This window comes from Pantherophis guttatus, chromosome 4 (assembly GCF_059756535.1).
Source record: "Pantherophis guttatus breed Tessera chromosome 4, ASM5975653v1, whole genome shotgun sequence".
Classification (NCBI taxonomy): Eukaryota; Metazoa; Chordata; class Lepidosauria; order Squamata; family Colubridae; genus Pantherophis; species Pantherophis guttatus.
The window spans coordinates 27,944,161-27,963,211 of NC_142066.1; the positions used below are offsets into that span (position 1 = coordinate 27,944,161).

At 45.6% G+C, this 19,051-nt stretch overlaps 1 protein-coding gene across 2 annotated transcripts; it reads right to left on the reverse strand.

The window, feature by feature from the left end:
• Positions 1 to 285: 285 nt before the first annotated feature.
• CA11 (carbonic anhydrase 11 (inactive)) lies at positions 286 to 18,677 on the reverse strand. 2 transcript variants are annotated; one of them, XM_034419534.3, is made up of 9 exons: positions 17,503 to 18,677; positions 16,586 to 16,660; positions 12,882 to 13,024; positions 7,671 to 7,856; positions 6,108 to 6,203; positions 5,927 to 5,999; positions 5,216 to 5,370; positions 4,902 to 5,067; positions 286 to 1,302 (listed from the first exon to the last, which is right to left on the reverse strand). In XM_034419534.3, exons 1-9 carry the CDS (start codon positions 17,588 to 17,590, stop codon positions 1,268 to 1,270), a joined length of 1,017 nt encoding a protein of 338 aa, XP_034275425.1. In that variant the 5' UTR covers positions 17,591 to 18,677; the 3' UTR covers positions 286 to 1,267. The 2 variants fall into 2 exon arrangements, with proteins under 2 accessions (XP_034275425.1, XP_034275426.1); XM_034419535.3 differs by lacking the exon at positions 4,902 to 5,067.
• Between the last annotated feature and the right edge of the window lie 374 nt (positions 18,678 to 19,051).

The window sequence follows — 19,051 nt, forward strand, 5'->3', positions numbered from 1 at the left end:
GCTTGGTGGGGCTGCGTGTGGCCCTCTTGAGCTCCATTTTCACTGAGGGTTGCAGGAGGTCGTCGCAGCCCAAAACGGAGCCCAGGAGCCCGTTTTCATAGGCAGAGTGCTTGGGCTGCCACAGGTACCCCTGACATGAGTGATGTTGACCTGGCCACACACACCCGGCCATGCCCCCCCCCAGGTCAAACACAACCCTGATGTGGCCCTCAATGAAATCAAGTTTGACACCCCTGGATTAAGCCCTTGTCTCAATGAAATAATTTCACTCCAAAGAAAACGAAGTTTGTTTGGAAAACCATTGTTTTTCATAAGTTAATAATACTCATCAATATTCAAAAGGTGGGTTCGTTTGGCAATAAAAATATTCCCTCTGCTGTTTCACAGTTAGGGGTGTTGAAGGCCTTTCAGAATGAAATGATAAGCACAGATTCCATATTTTATCAGTTCTCTCTCACACACACACCCCAGGATAGAGTGGAGAGGGATATCACGTTTGTTTTGTTTTCCACCCCAGATTCTTTCAAGTTTTATCCAGATTAAAGCTCCAAGTTAACTCTTCTTAAAAAGAACAGCTGAAGCTTAAGAGTTTGTGGGGTTACATCATGTAATGCAGTTCCCTCCTTTTAAACTTCCTGAGATTAATGGCATTTTACGTATCAGAGAAAACTATCCCACTATAATTTTGACTCCCAAGGCTCCTGCAGGTCTCAGAATACTGAGGTCCCCAAACATATTGGGGTCTCACTAGGATATTATAAGGATATTCCTCTGCATTTCTAAAGTGCATTCAGTATTGGAATTACAACTGTCTGCCTGATACACTTTAGCTCTGTATATAATTTGGGGTACATTGCCTCCACCTGACATTTATAACCAATAGAGGTTTTGAATAAATTTGATCTCCAAAATAGGCAGCATTGCTTTAGCAAAGAGGCAGCACAAAGATTCTAGTCCTCACGCTTCTGGATATTTCCGCCTTCTTTAAATATTAGGCTATAGCATTGGGGGAGATGTGCCGTATTCTGCAAATTAATAACCCTAATTTCATTGTTTAAGCTTTTGGCAACCCAACCCTAATGTGATCAGAGTTTTCCAAACACCCCAAGGCAAGTATTCCAGCCTGATTCCCTGGTACCCCACATGTTGCTTTTCCCACAATGGAAGCTGTGGCAATCATTCAGAGATGGGAGGTTGTAGCTTCCTCGGTTGGACACTGAATTTTGAGCGACGGACACACTCAGATCTTCAGGAGCTTGCAGCAAAACTACATGCCTGGTTTGGGAGGTTGTGTTCCATCAACTGCAAAAAAAGAACGGGAAGAGAGATGAAGGAAAGAATTAAGACTATCTGCTATATTTCAGCTGCATTCCCTACGGTTAATCTTTCCTGCTGCCTGCCCCAATCTTGGAAAATAATTTTCTTGCTCATCTGTTCAGGGTGGCTTTAATTTTTATTCTTCCCCAAAGCAGGAGAGTGGACTGAGTGACCTAAGTTGCTCCTTTTAATTTTGTAGGTGTATAATTTCTATTACAAAGAGGACTCAAATTACATTAAATGCATTTGGGCCTTTAACCCTCTGCTGTGCCTCTCTCCCCCATCTCACAGGTTTATAGTGTTTTGCAAAAGTGTGAATCTGTGCATATTCGGAATAAAGCAGATTTTGAGAACCGTTTTTCAGAAGAGCTAGCATGAGGGTCTTTTATTTATGTTAGTAACCAAAATTTAGCCCAGCCCCATCTCAATCCTCAAGCTAACTGTTTTGACCTCTGAAGAGGCTGGAAGAATAACTGATTATTCAGAAAAAATAGAGTTCTGGGAATTGAAGTTCAACATCTTTAAGTTGTCAGACAAGTTGTAAACTGCTGAACTAAGACTATGACTGGGTTTTTCCCAGCTCATTGCGCTGCAAACAATCTAAGCCTTTTTTAGTCATAGTCTTAGTGCAGCCGTTTGCAACTTGCCTGGCAACTTAAAGATGTGTGGACTTCAACTCCCAGAATTCTGGGAGTTGAAGTCCACACATCTTCAAGTTGCTAAGGTTGAGAAATACTGTCTTTATGTATTCGGTGACCAGGACAACACAATATTCTAAATGAGCTTCTTTATCAGAGCAACATCTGTGTTGTGTTAAACAAGGCTAAAGGCTTAACAGGTTGTATGAATCCAGCCTAATAATAACAAAGGAAAAGGTGACTCTGGTTGATAAGTTTGATTTTTCCAAAGCTGTGTCCTTCAGAGCATACAGGTACTCCTTGACTTACAATAGTTTGTTTAGTGCCCTTTCAAAGTCACAACAGCACTGAAAAAAAAATGACATAAGACTCCTTTTCCCACTTTACATCCCCATGGTCACGTGATGAAAATTCAGAGGCTTGGCAACTGACTCATATTTATGACGGTTGCAATGTCCTGGGATCGTGTGATCACTTTTTGTGAACTTCTGGCAAGCAAAGTAAATGAGAAAACTAGACTTACTTAACAATTGTGTCACTAATCTAACGACTGCAGTGATTCACTTAACAACTGTGGCAAGAAAGTTTATAAAGTGGGGCAAAACTCACTTAACAAATGTCTCTCACCAGTGGTGGGTTTCAAATTTTTTTACTACCAGTTCTGTGGGTGTGGCTTGGTGGGCATAACATGGCTTGGTGGGCGTGGCATGGGAAGTCTACTATAAAATCTTCATTCCAATCCCACTCCAGGGGAAGGATACTGCAAAATCCCATTTCCTCCCGATCAGCTGGGACTTGGGAGGCAGAGAATAGATGGGAGCAGGGCCAGTCAGAATTTTTACTACCGATTCTCCAAATTACTCAAAATTTCTGCTACCGGTTCTCCAGAAGTGGTCAGAACCTGCTGAAACTCACCTCTGTCTCTCACTTAGCAACAGAAATGTTGGGCTCAATTGTGATGGTAAGTCAAGGATTACCTGTAATTCCTACTCTAATTGCCTGCACAAAACAGAAGTTGCTTCCTGAAATGAACATCTCACTGGTTCATCCCTTTTGTTCTTCTTGCTTTGGCTTAAATAAGAAAGGAAAACTGACATGCTCTGGGTAATTTCACCCAAGACCTTGCACTCAATCCAAAGAGTTGCCTTCTGCTAGCTCTTGCAAGCACGACTGGAAAACTTTAGTGAGTCAAAAACATCATGGTCTTTTAGTTCAGGAAAAATGGGACGTACATCCATACTGGGATAAGGAAGGAGGGGAGGGGGAAATTGGCCTTTCTTCCTTTTCTTTACAGTTGTCAAGAAATTTAAAATCTGTTTGTTTCCTTGCTCCCATGAGTGCAACCATATATGCACAGCCTTCTTGCAGTCCCTCCTGTTCTCCTACCAGCCTCCTGTCCTTCTGTCATTTCCCTGCTTTGGTTTATATTCGTTGGGCTGATTTAAAAAGGAAAAAAAAAAAAGAATGTGAATAAGTTAAATAGACAAAAAACTCCAAATGGTTCATAATTTTCCCAGTATAGCAGCCTAGGTTGAAATGGGCATGGAGAATAATGATGAATGACTTGAGAAATGGAGGTGTGCTTGGCACAGTACACACTAGGTGTGTGTGTTGGCCTACAATGAAATGAAGTGCAGAAGGCAGATGACCGGTTGCTCCTTGTCCTCTTCTTGAGCCAATGGAGGTTGGAGAATGCTGCTTTTGATGGGTGGGTGGAGGTCCACCTGGTGGGCTCAGGGTGGATAGAGAATAGCCCTTCATGGCATGGTTGCTTGAGGGATTGGCCCATCCCACTCATGCCAGGAGACGAGGAATGCTGCGGGTCCCGTCAGTCCGATTATTCAGGCTGGCAGGGTCCAGGAGGAAGGCCTTTTCAGCGGTTGCTCCTGCCCTCTGGAACATTTTGCCCCCCAATGGGAGGTTGGCCCCAACCCTCCTGCCTTTTCATAAGGGCCTAAAGACATGGCTTTGCCAGTTTGGCTTGGGGCCCCAGTGGGGAAACAGCATAGTAGAGGTGGTTGATTGAGTAATAACAGATCCCATCTCCCCTCCACTCTGCCCCCGCTCTCCCCAGTTGCCTTTGGTTTTAAGGTTTGTTTTTAACTTTTTATGTTTTAGCTTGTATATAACTGTAAGCTGCCCAGAGTTGGATCTATGACAACTTGCCATAGCCAACTTGCCATGGGACAATTTGCCGTGGAACAAAAATTACACTAATATTGAAGAACTTGTGGAACAGAATCATTACAGGATGCCAAAGGAGGGACAAAATGAAATGTAAATGGCAAATATTTTAAAAACTACTTTAAATAATTAAATTGAACTGTTGAATTGTCCTGCAGCAAGTTGTCCAGTGGCAAATTGACAGTGGGCAGAGTCATCAAAAATTCTATGCTACAGGGCTGACAAATTATTTCCCAATTGTTCTTATCTTCAGATTGGGATAAACCGTTTTACTTTCCCAGATAAAGGACAAAGCAGATTTCCCACTTCACAGTTGCATTTATAAGCCAATTGGATTGTCTGTTCAAGGTGACAATGTTGCTGGTGACACGGTGACATCTGAGAGCAGCAGTCTAGCTTATGCGTTTCAGGGCACACGATCTTGACTGCAAATATATGGATGATCACTAGGTGGTACTAAAGTGTCAAGAGTTTTTGGATCTCTTTTCTACCATCTGAATATTTGCAGCCCAAATACAGTGGCTCTATTTGTATGGAAGTTGGGGGAAAGTCAGATTTAGGTCTTGTTCAGCCCTGAAATTCCCAACTTATCTTGCATTTAGTCCCTACCACTCAACAAGATAAGGGACCTAAGAGGGTACAAAGGAAAAATATCTTCCACTTTGAGAAACCTTTAGGAAAACTTAAAAAAGAAGAGAGACAAAGAAGTGGAATGGGAGTGTAGAGGAAGAGCTCTTAACATGGGATTCCTGGGTCGCATACCATGTAGCCTGTAGGAGGCTCCTTTGCAACGTTTAGTGGGGCGCCGTGGGTCTCGGTTGCCCCGAAGGCTTCGGTGTAAAAGGGGTTGGAGAGGTCTCGAGTTGTCACTCATGCTCCGGAAAATTTGAGAAGGGAGGTTCTGACTGAGAAGACGAAGGGAGTGAATCTGAAGAACAGAGGGATGGGAAACAAGTGCTCAGGAATGGTGGAGGACATCAGGACAGAAGATGGGGTTAAAGAGGGCAGGGGAAGGCAGGCTTTGGGGAGTGACAAAAAGAGAATTTGTCCAACATTGATGGGCCCTGGGGACCTACCTGAACGGAGGTAATATTGATGGGACGGTCAATGAGAATCCAGGTGGCGGTTTCGTAGCATGGAGGGGTTGACATGGATCCTTGGTAAGTGATAAAACCAAATGTCTCTGGATAAAGGTCTTCAAGGCTCAGATCGTGTAGGAGATAAGCATCATCTGTCGAAATAGGTATCATGGCTACCTTAAGAACGTGGGCAGAACTCTGCTGGTGAGATCCTTTTAATTACCGGTTGTGATCTTTCTGAATACTTCCAAGAAACCAATGAATCGGTTAGACATTGGTATCTGAATACAGATCTTTTTAACATTCATATTTTATTGTGTGTTTTTTTAAAATCTAGGCAAAATGTTAATGTATACTGCAAGTCCATGAATGATATGCCATATGCTAAATAAATAAATAAATAAATAAATACTAATGAATAACACATCAGAAGTAGCAATTCTACCATTTGGCCACAGAATCACTTATTCAAAAATTTCATGCTCTCATAGTCAACAGTCTTATCTTCCCTAAATCTTTTGCTGAAGGTAAACGAACTACTGGACATAGTCAAGCTTTGCTAACATCAATATTCCAAGAGGAACTCTTATGTTGTATTGATTCCCACCCAGTCCCCTCCAGTCTTAAAAATTGAAGTTTTAAATGCTCAGCCACCTTCGCAAACTACTTCCTTATATGATACACATCTGTCATACTTGCTTCACTTACTCTTATAGGAGATCCGGGTAATCGTTTCTCGGTTTAACAGCCTGGTCAGGAAAGAGTTAGGATTTGGTCCAATCTGCAAATGGAAATCCAAGATATTGCTCCTTGCTGCCTAACTTCTCACCTCCTCTCCCCTATTCAAGCTCCACCTGATGTCCCTTTGCAGCTACGGCAAGGCACTTACATTGGCAAAGATAGAAATGACAGCTAAACCATTGGGATTGCGCGAAGCCTCTGAAATATTGGGATAGAGTTCTTGGTTGTAGTGGATCAACTGCACCTAAGGGAAAGGAAAGAGGAAAAAGTGATTCTTTCCAATTCAGTTTTACTTAGTAAACGTAATGTGACAAATGGCTTTGGAGCTAGGCTATTTGAAGGACTGCCTCTCCCTTATCACATCCACCCAGGTCACCGGGATGGGAAGTCAGGATATACTATAGGTTCCATCTACCGTAGTAGAGATGTACATTTGGTGAGACCACGAAAAAGGGCCTTCTTGGTGGTGGGCTCTCTCTAGGGCAGGGGTCTCCAACCTTGGCAACTTTAAGTCTTGTGGACTTCCATTCCCAGAAGCAAAGCTGGCTGAGGAATTCTGGGAATTGAAGTCCACAGGTCTTAAAAGTTGCCAAGCTTGGAGACCCCTGCTCTAGAGAACATCATTCTCCCCAAGGTATGATTGGCCCCACCCTGTTGCTTTTCCAAAAGGCCCTGAAGATGTGGTTTTGTCAGGGGGCCTGAGCACCACGAATGGAGATAGAGCCCATCAAGAGGTTGATTTGATTGTGTTGCTGATGACATGGATGGGGGTGGGGTTTTGTGGGTTTTTACGTTGCAAATTTTTAATGTTGTGAGCCACTCAAAGTGGACAACTCATACCTGTGTATGAGTTGGCCAGCCATATAAATTAGTTTAATAAACAAATAAGTAAACAAATAAACAAATACTTTCTCACTTATCCGGATCCATCAAATTCAATTCATAACTTGTTAAAAACTCACTCCAAAATTTATCTCTCTTCTTAATTCATACTTCTTCAAATGTTCATTTTTATTTACAGTTCTGCTTAATGCAGTTACTGCAAACAATTCTTCCTAATGTAGTGCTATCATGGTCTGGTATTAAAAGTTCTCATTAGATGAAGACAAGGAGCAAGAGGAAACAAACCACGTGCAGCTAAGCCCAACAATAATTCTGAGTTGATTTGTAGTATTGCTTACCCAAAAATGTGAGATAAATTTACATTCTAATACAAGCGAAACTAATTTTTATCTCAGTGCCAGTATGTATGCACTGGCCCCTGTTTGCATAACTTATTTAAATGACTGAGGCTAATGGGTAGCTGAACACTACAATGCACTCAACTGCAAAACTATGGGAATTAATTTTAGCCCAAGAAAGCCCTGAGGTTGTTTCAAACTAAACTAACTCTTCCTCATCAACTGTGTCATGCAAACAAAAAAGGGAGGACTCTCAGGAGGTAAGTTACCCTCTCTTCTTGCTCCCAACAGAGAGGCAAAGTCCTAGAGTGGCCAATGTAAAAAAGGAACTTTTCTAGGCCTCTCTCTCCCTCCCTCCCTCCCTCCTTCCCTCCATCTCTCTCTCTCCCTCCCTCTCTTTCTTACTATCCTTTCCATCAGATTTTGATCAACCTCATCCTCCCATCAACATCCCTGACTAAACCTTAAGTAAATCTGCAGAGGACAACTTCAGTGCTGTTACTCCTGTTTGAACCAAGAGTTGTATTCACCTCAACAGAAAAGCTGTCACCATCTATCCGGTGTTCTGAGCCAAATCCATCTTCACTCCCAAAATGCAGCCTTATTTCTTGGAGCCGGTGACTGTACGGCAGAGGTCCTCCTGAAACATTAACCAGTTGTACCGGATCTGGACGAAAAGAGACATGCCGGCCTGTGTTGTACATGGTTCCACTAATCTGCAGGAGAAGACAATAGTGACAATAGAGGTTGTTTCCATATCACATATAGGGTATCCAAATAATCTGCTCCTTCCAGAATCCCCTACAGCTGCCATGTGGGCATCTTCTGCAAAACTTATCCTAAAAAGGAAAGATCGATGATTGGGAGAGAAGTTCTTCACCAGTGCTGGATAAAAAGTGAGCATCATCATCACCTAGTTCAAGGAAGCAGGCATCACCTTCTTCCTCGGGGGCTTTAATCATCTTCCAAATCCAATTGCTTATCCCACCTGTAACCATCTGAAGAAGCCAAAGTAACAATTCAATCTGTGGCTGGCCAGACTCCAGCCTCAATTTGCAAAGCTGAAAAGACTTCCAGATCAACTTGAAGACTATGTCCTACTGCCTGCTACCAAAGTGGAATGAGCACGAGCCGACTTTTGTCAGTGAAATGTTTAGCACACTTGTCATGGCCCTCCCAGAGGACAACTTCAGTCCCATTCTGTCCCTGAAGGGTAGAGGCTGCCTTCATGAGGGCCACTTTAAGGCATTCCATTATGGAATGGGACAACTCGCCATGGCCAATTTGCCACAGGACAACTCACTGCGGACAATTCAACAATTCAATTTAATTCTTTAAAATAATTTTAAAAATATTTAAAATTTTGTCATTCACATTTTATTTATTCCCTCCTTTGGCATCCTTTCTTTAACAATTCTATCCATTTATTTCTTCAACATTAGTGTAACTCTTGTCCCATGGTGAGTTGTCCTGCAGCGAGTGCTGGGCTTCAAATTTTTAACAACCGGTTCTCTGCCCTAATGACTGGCTGGGTGGGTGGGGCTGGGTGGGCATGCCTTGGTGGGCGTGGCTGGGGCAGTCATGTGACTGAGTGGGCATGGCCAACTCGATGTCACTCATGGCAAGGTGGGGCAGCCCAGGCAGGCCGAAGCAGTGGTGGCCAGAGCCTTGGACTTACCTTTGTGCAACAGGAACGGTGATTCTTCGACGCCCCATCTCTTGCTGGGTCTCGCTGCCTGACAAAGTTTTTAAAAACGTTTTTCCAGCAGAAAACGGTGGGTGGCTACTTCTGGCCTTTGTTGGTGCAGCTGGGCACACAACCCTGTCCTGAGACACTGGCCTGCAGCCACTGCCTCTTTTTTAGCATGAGAAGCCTGCAGCCGCTGGTCTTTTTCAGTGCAAGAAGCCTGCAGCAGCTGCCACTTTGCTGGCTAAAACTGAGGCGGCAGCGGTGGCTGGAGGCTTTTTGCGTCTGCAAATAGTAGCGGCTGCAGGCTTCTCACGCCGGCAAAGAGCGGTGGCTACAGGCTTCTCGGTGGGGTGGGGGAGACATGGCAAGGCTTGGTTGTCTTTCGGGCCCTGCTCTGGGCTGCTGCCTGCTTGACCTCTGCTCCGCCTTGGGTTCCACATCCAGCCTGCGACAAAGGGACATGCCGCTTCCAGGCCAGGCCAGCCAGTAGATGGGCGCACAGGTGGCCCTTGGGAAAGGCATTTTCTCTCAGGCCTCCCACCCAGAAGGCCGAAGCTGGGCCCAAAAGGTGGCCTCGCCTCACTGTGTGTTCTCCGCCCCCCCGCAATGAGGTGATCCTTTGGCTGATTGCAGCGAACCCGGAGCGGATCTTCCTTCCCGCCGTCAACCTTACCTTCTAGCCCATGGGGCTCGCACCATTCTCACAGCAGCGGCCCAGTATGTGGGTGGCCAGAGCCAGGGACTGGTGTGTCCCCATGGCCCCGACCAAAGGCGAAGGGTGAGCGGGTGGCATGCAGGTGGAAGGATGGCAAGAGTGAAACCCGAAAGGTGGCCGAGCCTCACTGTGTCCACTCCAAGGAGGCCCTTCAGCCGAGCACCTTACCTTCACAGGCAGCCATGGTGAGCAGAGCAGGCGAGGCGTGGAGATCAGCTGGGCTGCATGGCCAGTATGGTAGGCCACAGCAAAGGCAGGCACGGAGATCAGCTGGGCTGCATGGTCTGGGCGAGCAAGCCAGAGAGTAGCTGGGCATGGGCATGATTCTAGCCACTGGCCAAGGCAGGCAAGGTGAGATAGGGCAGGGTGGGGCGGAGCAGGATGGGCGGGGCCAGCCAGTGGTGGGATTTGTCTGTTCGCTGAACTGTGCAGAATCGTAAAAACCGGTTTGCCCAAACTAGTCTGAACCACCAGCAACCCACTTCTGGCTGCAGTGAATTGTCATAGACAAAGGGTGTCAAGGGTGTCATAGACCTTGGGGGCCTGGGGGGCATGACCAGCTTGACATCCGTTTTTGGCTGTGACGGCCTGCTGCAGCATTTTGACAGCAAATACGGAGCTTGTGGGGTTTGCATGTTGGCCCCCCTGAGCTCCGTTTTTGCTGGCAGGGGACCATGGGCTGGTCCTTCATGTTTCCAGGGCGGCCCCCATTGGCCAGATCGACACCCTTGTCATAGATCCTTCCATTGTGCCACTCTCATCACAATATGTAGCCCTGAGCACAGCCTTGTACTTATGTTTGATTCCAGTCATTTGCTTGTTTTCTGCCACCTGCACTTCAAGCCATAATTTCTGCTGCTTCATCTTCCAGGGTTTCTTGATGACCATGGAGCCCTGCCAGCCTGTGGACTGAAAGGGGGACTTAGCTACAATCCAATCCACACCTTCATCTCCTCCATATTCCTGAGATTAATCAGGGATATGACTGAATTGTCCTCCACAGTGCTGTTGGTGGCGGGGCAGAGTGGGGGCAGGGAGGGAACTAGGTGCCTGTTGGAAATGGACTGGATTATTATTATTTTTATACTTTTATTCATTAAACATGAAACTCAGTCAACTGAACATTTAAAGATGTATCACAAATATTATTGACTGGCACTGATGGTTGATAGGGGTTGCTGCCAGCATCCTAAATATTATTATTATTATTGTTGTTGTTGTTGTTGTTAATCATTGCACAATCAGCCAGATGTTCAAACTGGGTTTGGCATTTTTGTCTACCTATCGAGTTCTCATCAAGGACCTGGGATAGGCAAATCTGGATGTTTGACAATGTTACATATATCATCATCATCATCATAAATTAAATATCAATTATTTCCACATTGCCGAATACTAATGTTCCTTGCACCCTGTCTGCAATCTCCTTCATGGACAGGAACATGTAAAATAGCCCTTTCTCTACAGATCAACTTCCTTTTGTGATGTTTGGGTCTTGACAGTTGAACTTTGGTTGATTACAGATAATAAAATGGGTGTCTATGATAATTTGGCTGCTCAACAAACCCAGTTTATGGTTCACTATGACCTGTTAATAGACCCGGTGCCAGTGGTGAAATCCAATTTTTTTTACTACCGGTTCTGTGGGCGTGGCTTAGTGGGTGTGGTGTGGCTTGGTGGGCGTGGCAGGGGAAGGACACTGCAAAATCTCCATTCCCACCCCACTCCAGGGGAAGGATACTTCAAAATCTCCATTCCCACCCCACTCTGGGGCCAGCCAGAGGTGGCATTTGCCGGTTCTCTGAACTATTCAAAATTTCCACTACTGGTTCTCCAGAACCTGTCAGAACCTGCTGGATTTCACCTCTGTCTGATGCCCCTTGAGATGTGACAAAAATAACTGGCAGTATTCTGGTGAGGGCAGAAAAGATGTTAATTCCTTTCCCTGACCAAGCAGGTAGAAGGCAAAACATCCTGGGATAAATTGGATTTATGAAACTCTTTAAACCTTAAACTTGGTTTAACAACATGCAGTTGCTGTGTTATATAAAATAGTATATCAAAGGTGTTGGACTTGGAAAGGGCTTCCAGTTCCCCTTCAGCCATACAAGCTCCTGGAGGACTTTGGGCCAAGTGAGGACTTTGGACTTTCCCCAAAGTAGGGAAAAATAGGAGGGAGTGTTACCTATACTGCCTTCAGCTCAGGAGTGGGTTCTACTTACCTTTACTACCGGTTCGCAACGGGAGCACGCATGCGTGCTAGCTTTGCTCACACACATGCACTTCTGCACATGCACAGAAGTTTCTGCGCATGTGCAGATTGTCAATCATGATGTCCGGGCGGGTGGGCTTTTACTACCGGTTCTAAAGAACCGGACATAACCGGGAGCAACCCACCACTGCTTCAGCTCCTGAAGGAATGGCAGAATGCAAAGGTAGTCTTCGACTTACAACTATTTGTTTAACGACTATTCAAAGTTATAACAGCATTTTAAATAATGATTTATGACCGGTTCTCGCACTTATGACTGTTGCAATATCCCCAGGATCAAAATTCAGGCGTTTGGCAACTGGCACATATTTACAAGAGTTGCAGCATTCTGGAGTTCATGTGATTGTCATTTATGTCCTTTTCAACTGGTTTCCAACAAGCAAAGTCAACGGGGGAAGCCAGATTCACTTAACGACAACGTGATTCATTTAACTGCATTGATTCGCTTAACAACCAGGGCAAAAAAGTTCATTAAAATTGGGCACGACTATCTTAATAACCACCTTGCTTAGCAACCAAAATCCTGGTCACAATATGGTCGTAACCCGAGGACTACCTGCATTTCCCCTTCATTGCTGGAATGCCATTTTTCCCCCACAGCCTACAATCCAAAGAAATGAATCTCGGAGCTATTCAAACAACTTCAGGAATTCTGAGCCCATGGAGGGATTGGGAAGGAGTGGATCTTCCCAGAACTTCAGTCGATTCATCTTTGCACACCACCTTGGGGATTTAGATCAGGAGGGCAAAACAAAAGGGTCGATCTCAGATTCTGTCACCAAGTAATATGAGAAAATCTGGAATGAATCCAAATGTTTCAACGCTGGGTGAAGTTACTTGCACTTAGGTGCTACAGAAATTAGCCATTAGTGCAACTCATTTTGTTTTACGATAATAGCTGCACTCCTGGGTCACCGATGCTTGCGTGGATAGCCTTTCCCAACCTGGTGCCCTCCAGAAGGCTTGGAGAGGCAATGCCCCAAATCCACCTTTTGCAGAGAGCCTCAGACAAGGAAGGCTGAGCTGGGAATTATTTTCCATCAACCTTACAGACCCAGACGCACCTTCTTTCCACCAATGCTCAGTCGGAGAGGAGGGAGGAAGGGATCAAAAATCATTTGACTTGTGTTGACATCCACAGGAGACTGGCGTTTGCCAATGGCACAGAGGCTCCACGCTGAATTCACAAGACCCCAGAACGGAGGACCTAAAAAGAAAGAGAGAGAGAGAGAGAGAGAGAGAGAGAGAGAGAAAGAAGAAAAAAAAAAGAGAGAGCGAGAGAGAGAAATAAAAAAAAACAAACAAACATATTATCCCAGCCAAGGAAATATTTTTATCCCTGGCTCTCTAGGGTGCAATTATAGACAAGGGAGAGTGTTGGCATCAGGGGAGCCATTCAGCAAATGCACCTCTGTGTATGTTTGTGCGTGCGTGTGTATTTGTTTGAAAACAGCCTCCAATGTGTGTGGGCGGGTGAAGGAAGATTACAAGCACTTCAGTGTGTTTCCTCCTCATCTGGTTGCATCTGTGCACATCGCTAATATAAAGAAGCACAATATAGACGAGAAGCTGGATGGAACTGCAAATCAATGTAGGATTAAATCTGAGGCACTGAAGGACAGCAACGGGGCAGTGATGTTGGAAATGGCCACATTTCCCTGAAGACCCTCTGGTACTTGCAAATATAAAATCAGCAGGGGAAACATGTGTCGCTAATTCCCAGGACTATTCCTGAGCTGCCTTAGGAGATTATCACTGAATAGGCATGATATTGTATCTGTTCTTGGGTTGTCTCAGTCAGTCCCAAACGGACACTTCCCAGTTGTGCTAATTGCAAAGTCCATCATCCCCAGCCCAAGGATCATAGGAACCATAAGCCACCAGGATGAGAAAGACTGTGCTATTTTGACAGAATGCAAATTGTCATCAGGTGGTGCATTAGAATCAATACACACAAACTGTACACACCGAAGTAAATGTGTGTGCCTGCGCAAATACAGAGATTTTTTAGTACCCCCCCCTTTCTCTCTGGATGTCTTTTTTTTTTTAATAATAAAGAGAGAAAATGTGTATGCATGCCATTTAGTCAAACTATGTTTCTAGGCTGCCTTTCCTGGGCATACTTCATTTTTGTATGTGTGTTTGCTGGCTTGATTCAGTCTTAGCCCCTCGGTGGTTCTGGCAGATTTTTGTATCCTCATCTATATGTGTACACTTAATTATTAATTTTTTTCCCTTTCCAATCAGAGCTTTGCCTGTTCTTCCTTTTGCCACCTTCCCCCAGGCAGGTGGAGTGGGTGGGGTGATGGAAGAAGAGAACCCCCTGTTTTTGTGCCCCACACTCACAAGCCCACCCCATCAGCCCAGCTAGCCAGCCAGCCACCCATCTACTGTGACTGTTTCTCTTCGCCTCCTGTTCGCTGCATTGCTGGAACAAGCAAGGGAGATATTAAATATTAATGCAGCCTCTTGCAGTTGCCAAGCTGAGCCCAGCCCCCCACCTTAACTGCACTGTGTACAGCTGCGGCGCAGTAGCGCTCTCCCCCCAGCCGCGTCCCCTCCCTCGCAGGAAGACCACAACAACGTTTCTCTTCCTCTTCCTCGGCACCACCACCCTTGGGACTCTGCGAGGCGTCCCCAGTCTTCGACGGGGAAAGGGGTCACCCGTGAGGCAGCTGTTCTCCTCTGGCCTTCCCTTCTAATGGGCTGCCTAGAAGGGGTGCCAAAATTCCACGCTGAGGAAACCCCACTCCTGAGCTCAGAATAAATTATGCAAATGCGCTCCAAATTTGCATGGGCTAAGCTTGCCTAAAACCAAAACGGGGAGTTGATTTCCCCCACCGCCATGTTTGGAAGTTTGGAAGAAACCCTGGAGGGGAAGGAGAAAGGGAAGGTGATCTAATCCTGGCTGAGAAATGAGATGGAACAGGGATGAGAGGGAGAAAAGTCATCAAATATTCCAAACAGAAGGATGAGAAACCAACCAACAGTCCATTCCTAATCCAGGGAAATATTCCCACTGACATCCAAAGGAATCTATGGGGAGAGAGTCCCCAAAATCAATATTGTGGCCACTACCATCATATAATAAAAATATCACTCTTTTTTTTTTATTTGTGTGCCATAGGTAGCATAATATAAAAGGGGTGGGAGCTTTTAGCATATGACTATGGCCAACATATTGAATGTGTTATCCCTCTTCCCCCCCCCCCAAAAAACCCTGCTTGCACCCATTCCCCACTATTATCAAATGCCTGTCCTTGGACACAATGTTTTATGTCAGCTGATGAGGGGTAGAAATAAATGAAGTGTTAAATAAAGGAAGTGCTGAATTTATTAAAGGGCCAATGTGCAAGACTCTGTTGGTTCTGGCTGAGATAGGGAAAACAGCAAACTTTGAAAATTGGGCTTAGGAATGTCATCCCAGGAGCAAAAATTCTTAACCAAGAATATGGTCCAGCAATCCAGTTCCTTTATCAGCCTGCTGGTCTGTTTCACTCTCTCATCATTCATTTGGTTATTTCCTATATACTTCAATTTTGAACTGTCTGCAGATATCAAATTGTCTGCCAGGTCAGAGGATTTTCATCTTTCCATAATTGTCTTCATGACAATTCCCCATTCTCTCCCCCCCTTTTTTTATTTTTTTTTAGGTATGCTTAGATGGATCAGGGTAAGGGGTCATTTCTGGCAATGATGCTAAGGGCTTGCAGGCCAATGTAATAAGCCTTGTAGTGGCCCACAGCATCAGCAATCGGATGCCTCTTATTATCATGGAAGCATCCTCCAGTTTGGGCATAAATAGAACCATTTCCCCCAAAAGAAAAATAAATATTTAAACAACTGATACACAGTCTGTCTTCTTGGTCCTTCTAACCTTTGTAATGGCAAGTAAAGCTAAAGAGTTGGGTTTTTTTTTTTTTGAGTCAAGGTTGACTCCTAGTGCCTTTATAGGAACTGCCATTTTAATTTCTTGGCAATGATACTGGGATGGTTGGCCATTGCACTATCTTGGAAGATTTTTTTTCTTTTTTGACTCTCCAGACTAGCCAAATTCCTTAGAATTTCCTAATAGTCTACTCTGCAAATACAAGCCAGGTCCAATTCTGCTAAGCCTTTTGAAATTAGCTAAATTTGGGTTGGTGCTGCCCCCTAGCCAAGTCTTAAGAACGTAAGAAGCTCCTTTAAATCAATTTAAATGATTGGGTCATTTGTTCCCAAATCAAGTAAAATGCAAATATATTGGTCTATATTTCCCAAAATTTCTATGCCATAAGAGAAGCTTGGAAAAGATCATCCAGCACATCTGGATGGCACCATGTTGGAAAAAGCTGAGGAACATCAGAGTTTCCAGCATAAGTTTTCTTGTCAGTCATTCTTTGAACCTTTTAGCTGGAATTCTGAATTCAAAGCAAGTGTTTTCTGCTAAGCTCTCTTTGAAATGGTCAGCCAAAAGGAGAAATACCAGTTCAGACTTAACTACGGATCTTTACAATATTCTGTAAACCATACAGCATTGGTCAATAGGATGTTGTAACAAAAAAAATAAAAGACATGTATTATACATGAGGGATATTCAATGGCTCCAATACATGTTTCGGTCACAAGACAAGACAATTCATGGCAAATATCTCCCTCATGAAGAGGTCAGAGACCTAGAAGGAATATGTAGGATGAAATCTCAAGAGGACATCTAAAGAAGAGAAGCTACTCTTTGTTCTTTGGAGCATTTGCTCCAACCCCTATCCAGGCATGGAGAATTTTGTACCTGGCACAAAGCTTCCGTGAAGTGTTTCCTTGTATGCCCACCAGTCCTCATAGGTTTTTGCAGGAACAAATTGCACTAGAAAAAGGAGGGAGGAGAGGAAAATGAAAGGAAAAAATGGTAAATTAGCAAAGGCAGTTGGTGAGGGGACTGGAGCAAAGAAATGGCATATATCTTTCTCTCTGTTTGCCACTCCTTGCCATAAAGATTATCTAAACTTCTTTTCCTTCTCTTTGTCCTTCCTTCTTGAACAGACTATCTAGAGCCCAAACTGCAAATGCTGAAATGAAGTACCCGGACTGGTAGGCTACATCCCCAGCCATGGGAAACATCCAAAAATGAGAACAAATCAAAGCTACTCTTCAACAGTATGAAATATGGAGAAAGAAACTTCACATGCTCAGAGACACTTTTGCCTTTCCATTGGTGCCACTTCTTCAGGTTTGTGTCCCGAGGCTGAGGTGGAACAGCACAGGTGTGATCTCAGCCTGGGGATCAATTTAAGCTGTGGCTGATCAGGTGTTGGAAAAGGTGCATACAGCAGATGGATGAAAAGCGAGAGGGAACGGAAAGAACGTGAAGGAGAAAATTTTCCCCTCAGAACAATTGATTGATTTCGTCTCTGATTAACCAGTATCCATAAACGAGGGGGTCTTTTTTTATGCACGAGGGAGGGAGGCAGACACACTCACCTGCTCCCAAATCTGATTGAAAAAAAATTGTGCATATATATAGATGATGGGGGGTTTGGGCAAAGGTGAGAGAGAGTTACCCCTGACTGTGATTCCACTGGGACTGGCTTTATCCTTTTGTTCATCCTTTCTTTTTACAACAAACAATTCAATCACCCACCCCCCTCCCCAGCCAAAAAAAACATTCCAAGCTAATCTCCCCCCACCCCATCCCTTTCTCTCTCTTACCAGCCATACAAGTTGCTCTCAGCAGCAGCAGCAGCAGCAGCCCTGGCGCTCCCAGCAGGCAGAGCCCCCTGCCAGGTCCGGTCCACATCCTGCTGGGTCAGGAGGGGGCTTAAAGCCGGAGCTGCCCCCTCCTCAGCATCCCGCGGCAAAGACCCCGTTCACAGCCTCCGGAGAGAGAGACGGAAGTCGAGCTTCCTGGCGGCCGGCCCTTATGCGCCCCGCGAGCGAGCCCTCATCCTCGGAAGCCCCCTGCCCTTTCCATGCCCTCTCGCTCTCCGGCTCCCTAGGTCTCTTTCCTCGACGCCTCCATCTCCATCTTCCTCCTCCCGCCCCTTCTCCTGGGGATACCACCAACTCCCCCCCCCCCCCACGCCGCCCACGTCAATTAGATGCGGAAGATGCTCGGGTGGCGTCCGGGGAAGCGAAGGAGCTCCGGCCGTGAAGAGTTTGCACGCCGGGGAGAGCGGGTAGAGCGTGTGGAAGAGCTGCCCCCCCTCCGCCGCCTGGTCCCCCCCCTCGAGGCGCCGGAGTGGCGGGACTGCCCGCTCCTCGGCTGGGGGCGCGGGCGCTGGATCCGGAGGGTGGCAGGAAGGAGACGCTGCTGCTGCCCGCGAGGCGCCCTTAACTTTACTTCTTTCTCTCTATCTTTTCTTTTCTTTCTTTCCCACCGCCTCTCCCTGCCTCCCCGCGGACTAGCCTTTTCCGCGCTGCCCCCTTTTCTTTCCCCGGCTTACCTTCTGCTTTCCTTCCCTCTGCTCTTCTCGCTTTTTTTCCCTCCACCTGTCTTTCTCTCCCCCCCCTTTTTTTCTTATGTTCCCCCTTTCTCACTCTTCCTCTTTCCCTTCCACCTTCCCTTTCTCTGCAATCCCTCCTTCAGCTTTTTCTCTGCCGTCCTCCTCAGTCGTTCTTCTTTCTCCCCACTTTTTATTTTTTTGGGGGGCGCGCGGCTCCTTGCCTTATCTCAGATCTCTCCCCACTTTCCTCTCTTTCTCTCTCTTTTCCTCTCGGGCTCCCCTTCTCTTATTCCTCCCTCGCCTGTTTTTCTCTCTCTTCCTTCTCTGCATCTCCTAGCCAAAGCCGCCTCCCCCTCCTTTTCTCCCCCCCCCCACTTCTAAAATGCACAGATCTTCTCTCTTTCCCTTCCTCACACCCAGGGGACCCAAAGAGATGCAATTGAGAGAGAGAGGGAGGGAGGGAGGGGGAGGAAGATCTTTTAAGGTGGATTGGAAGGCTGGTGGATTCCCCGAAATTGGTGATCTCAACTTACGTAGATGCAGTGAGATAACATTTCTCTTATCCATTATGTCATTCCAGGGGAGAGGATGAGTAGTTCACCCAACAAAGATGCCATCTTACTCCATTGTTGCAGAAAAGGACTAGGAAAGAGGGGTGAGAATCAGGCTGCAGCCCTAAAGCTGGTATCAGCTGATTCACATGAACATAAACTTGAGGTCACCAACTGGAGACCTCTGGACCAATTTGACTCCTCAGCATTTTGGCCAGCACAAATTGGAAGCAAGGGAAGATCTGGGGTGAAAATGGAATCTCT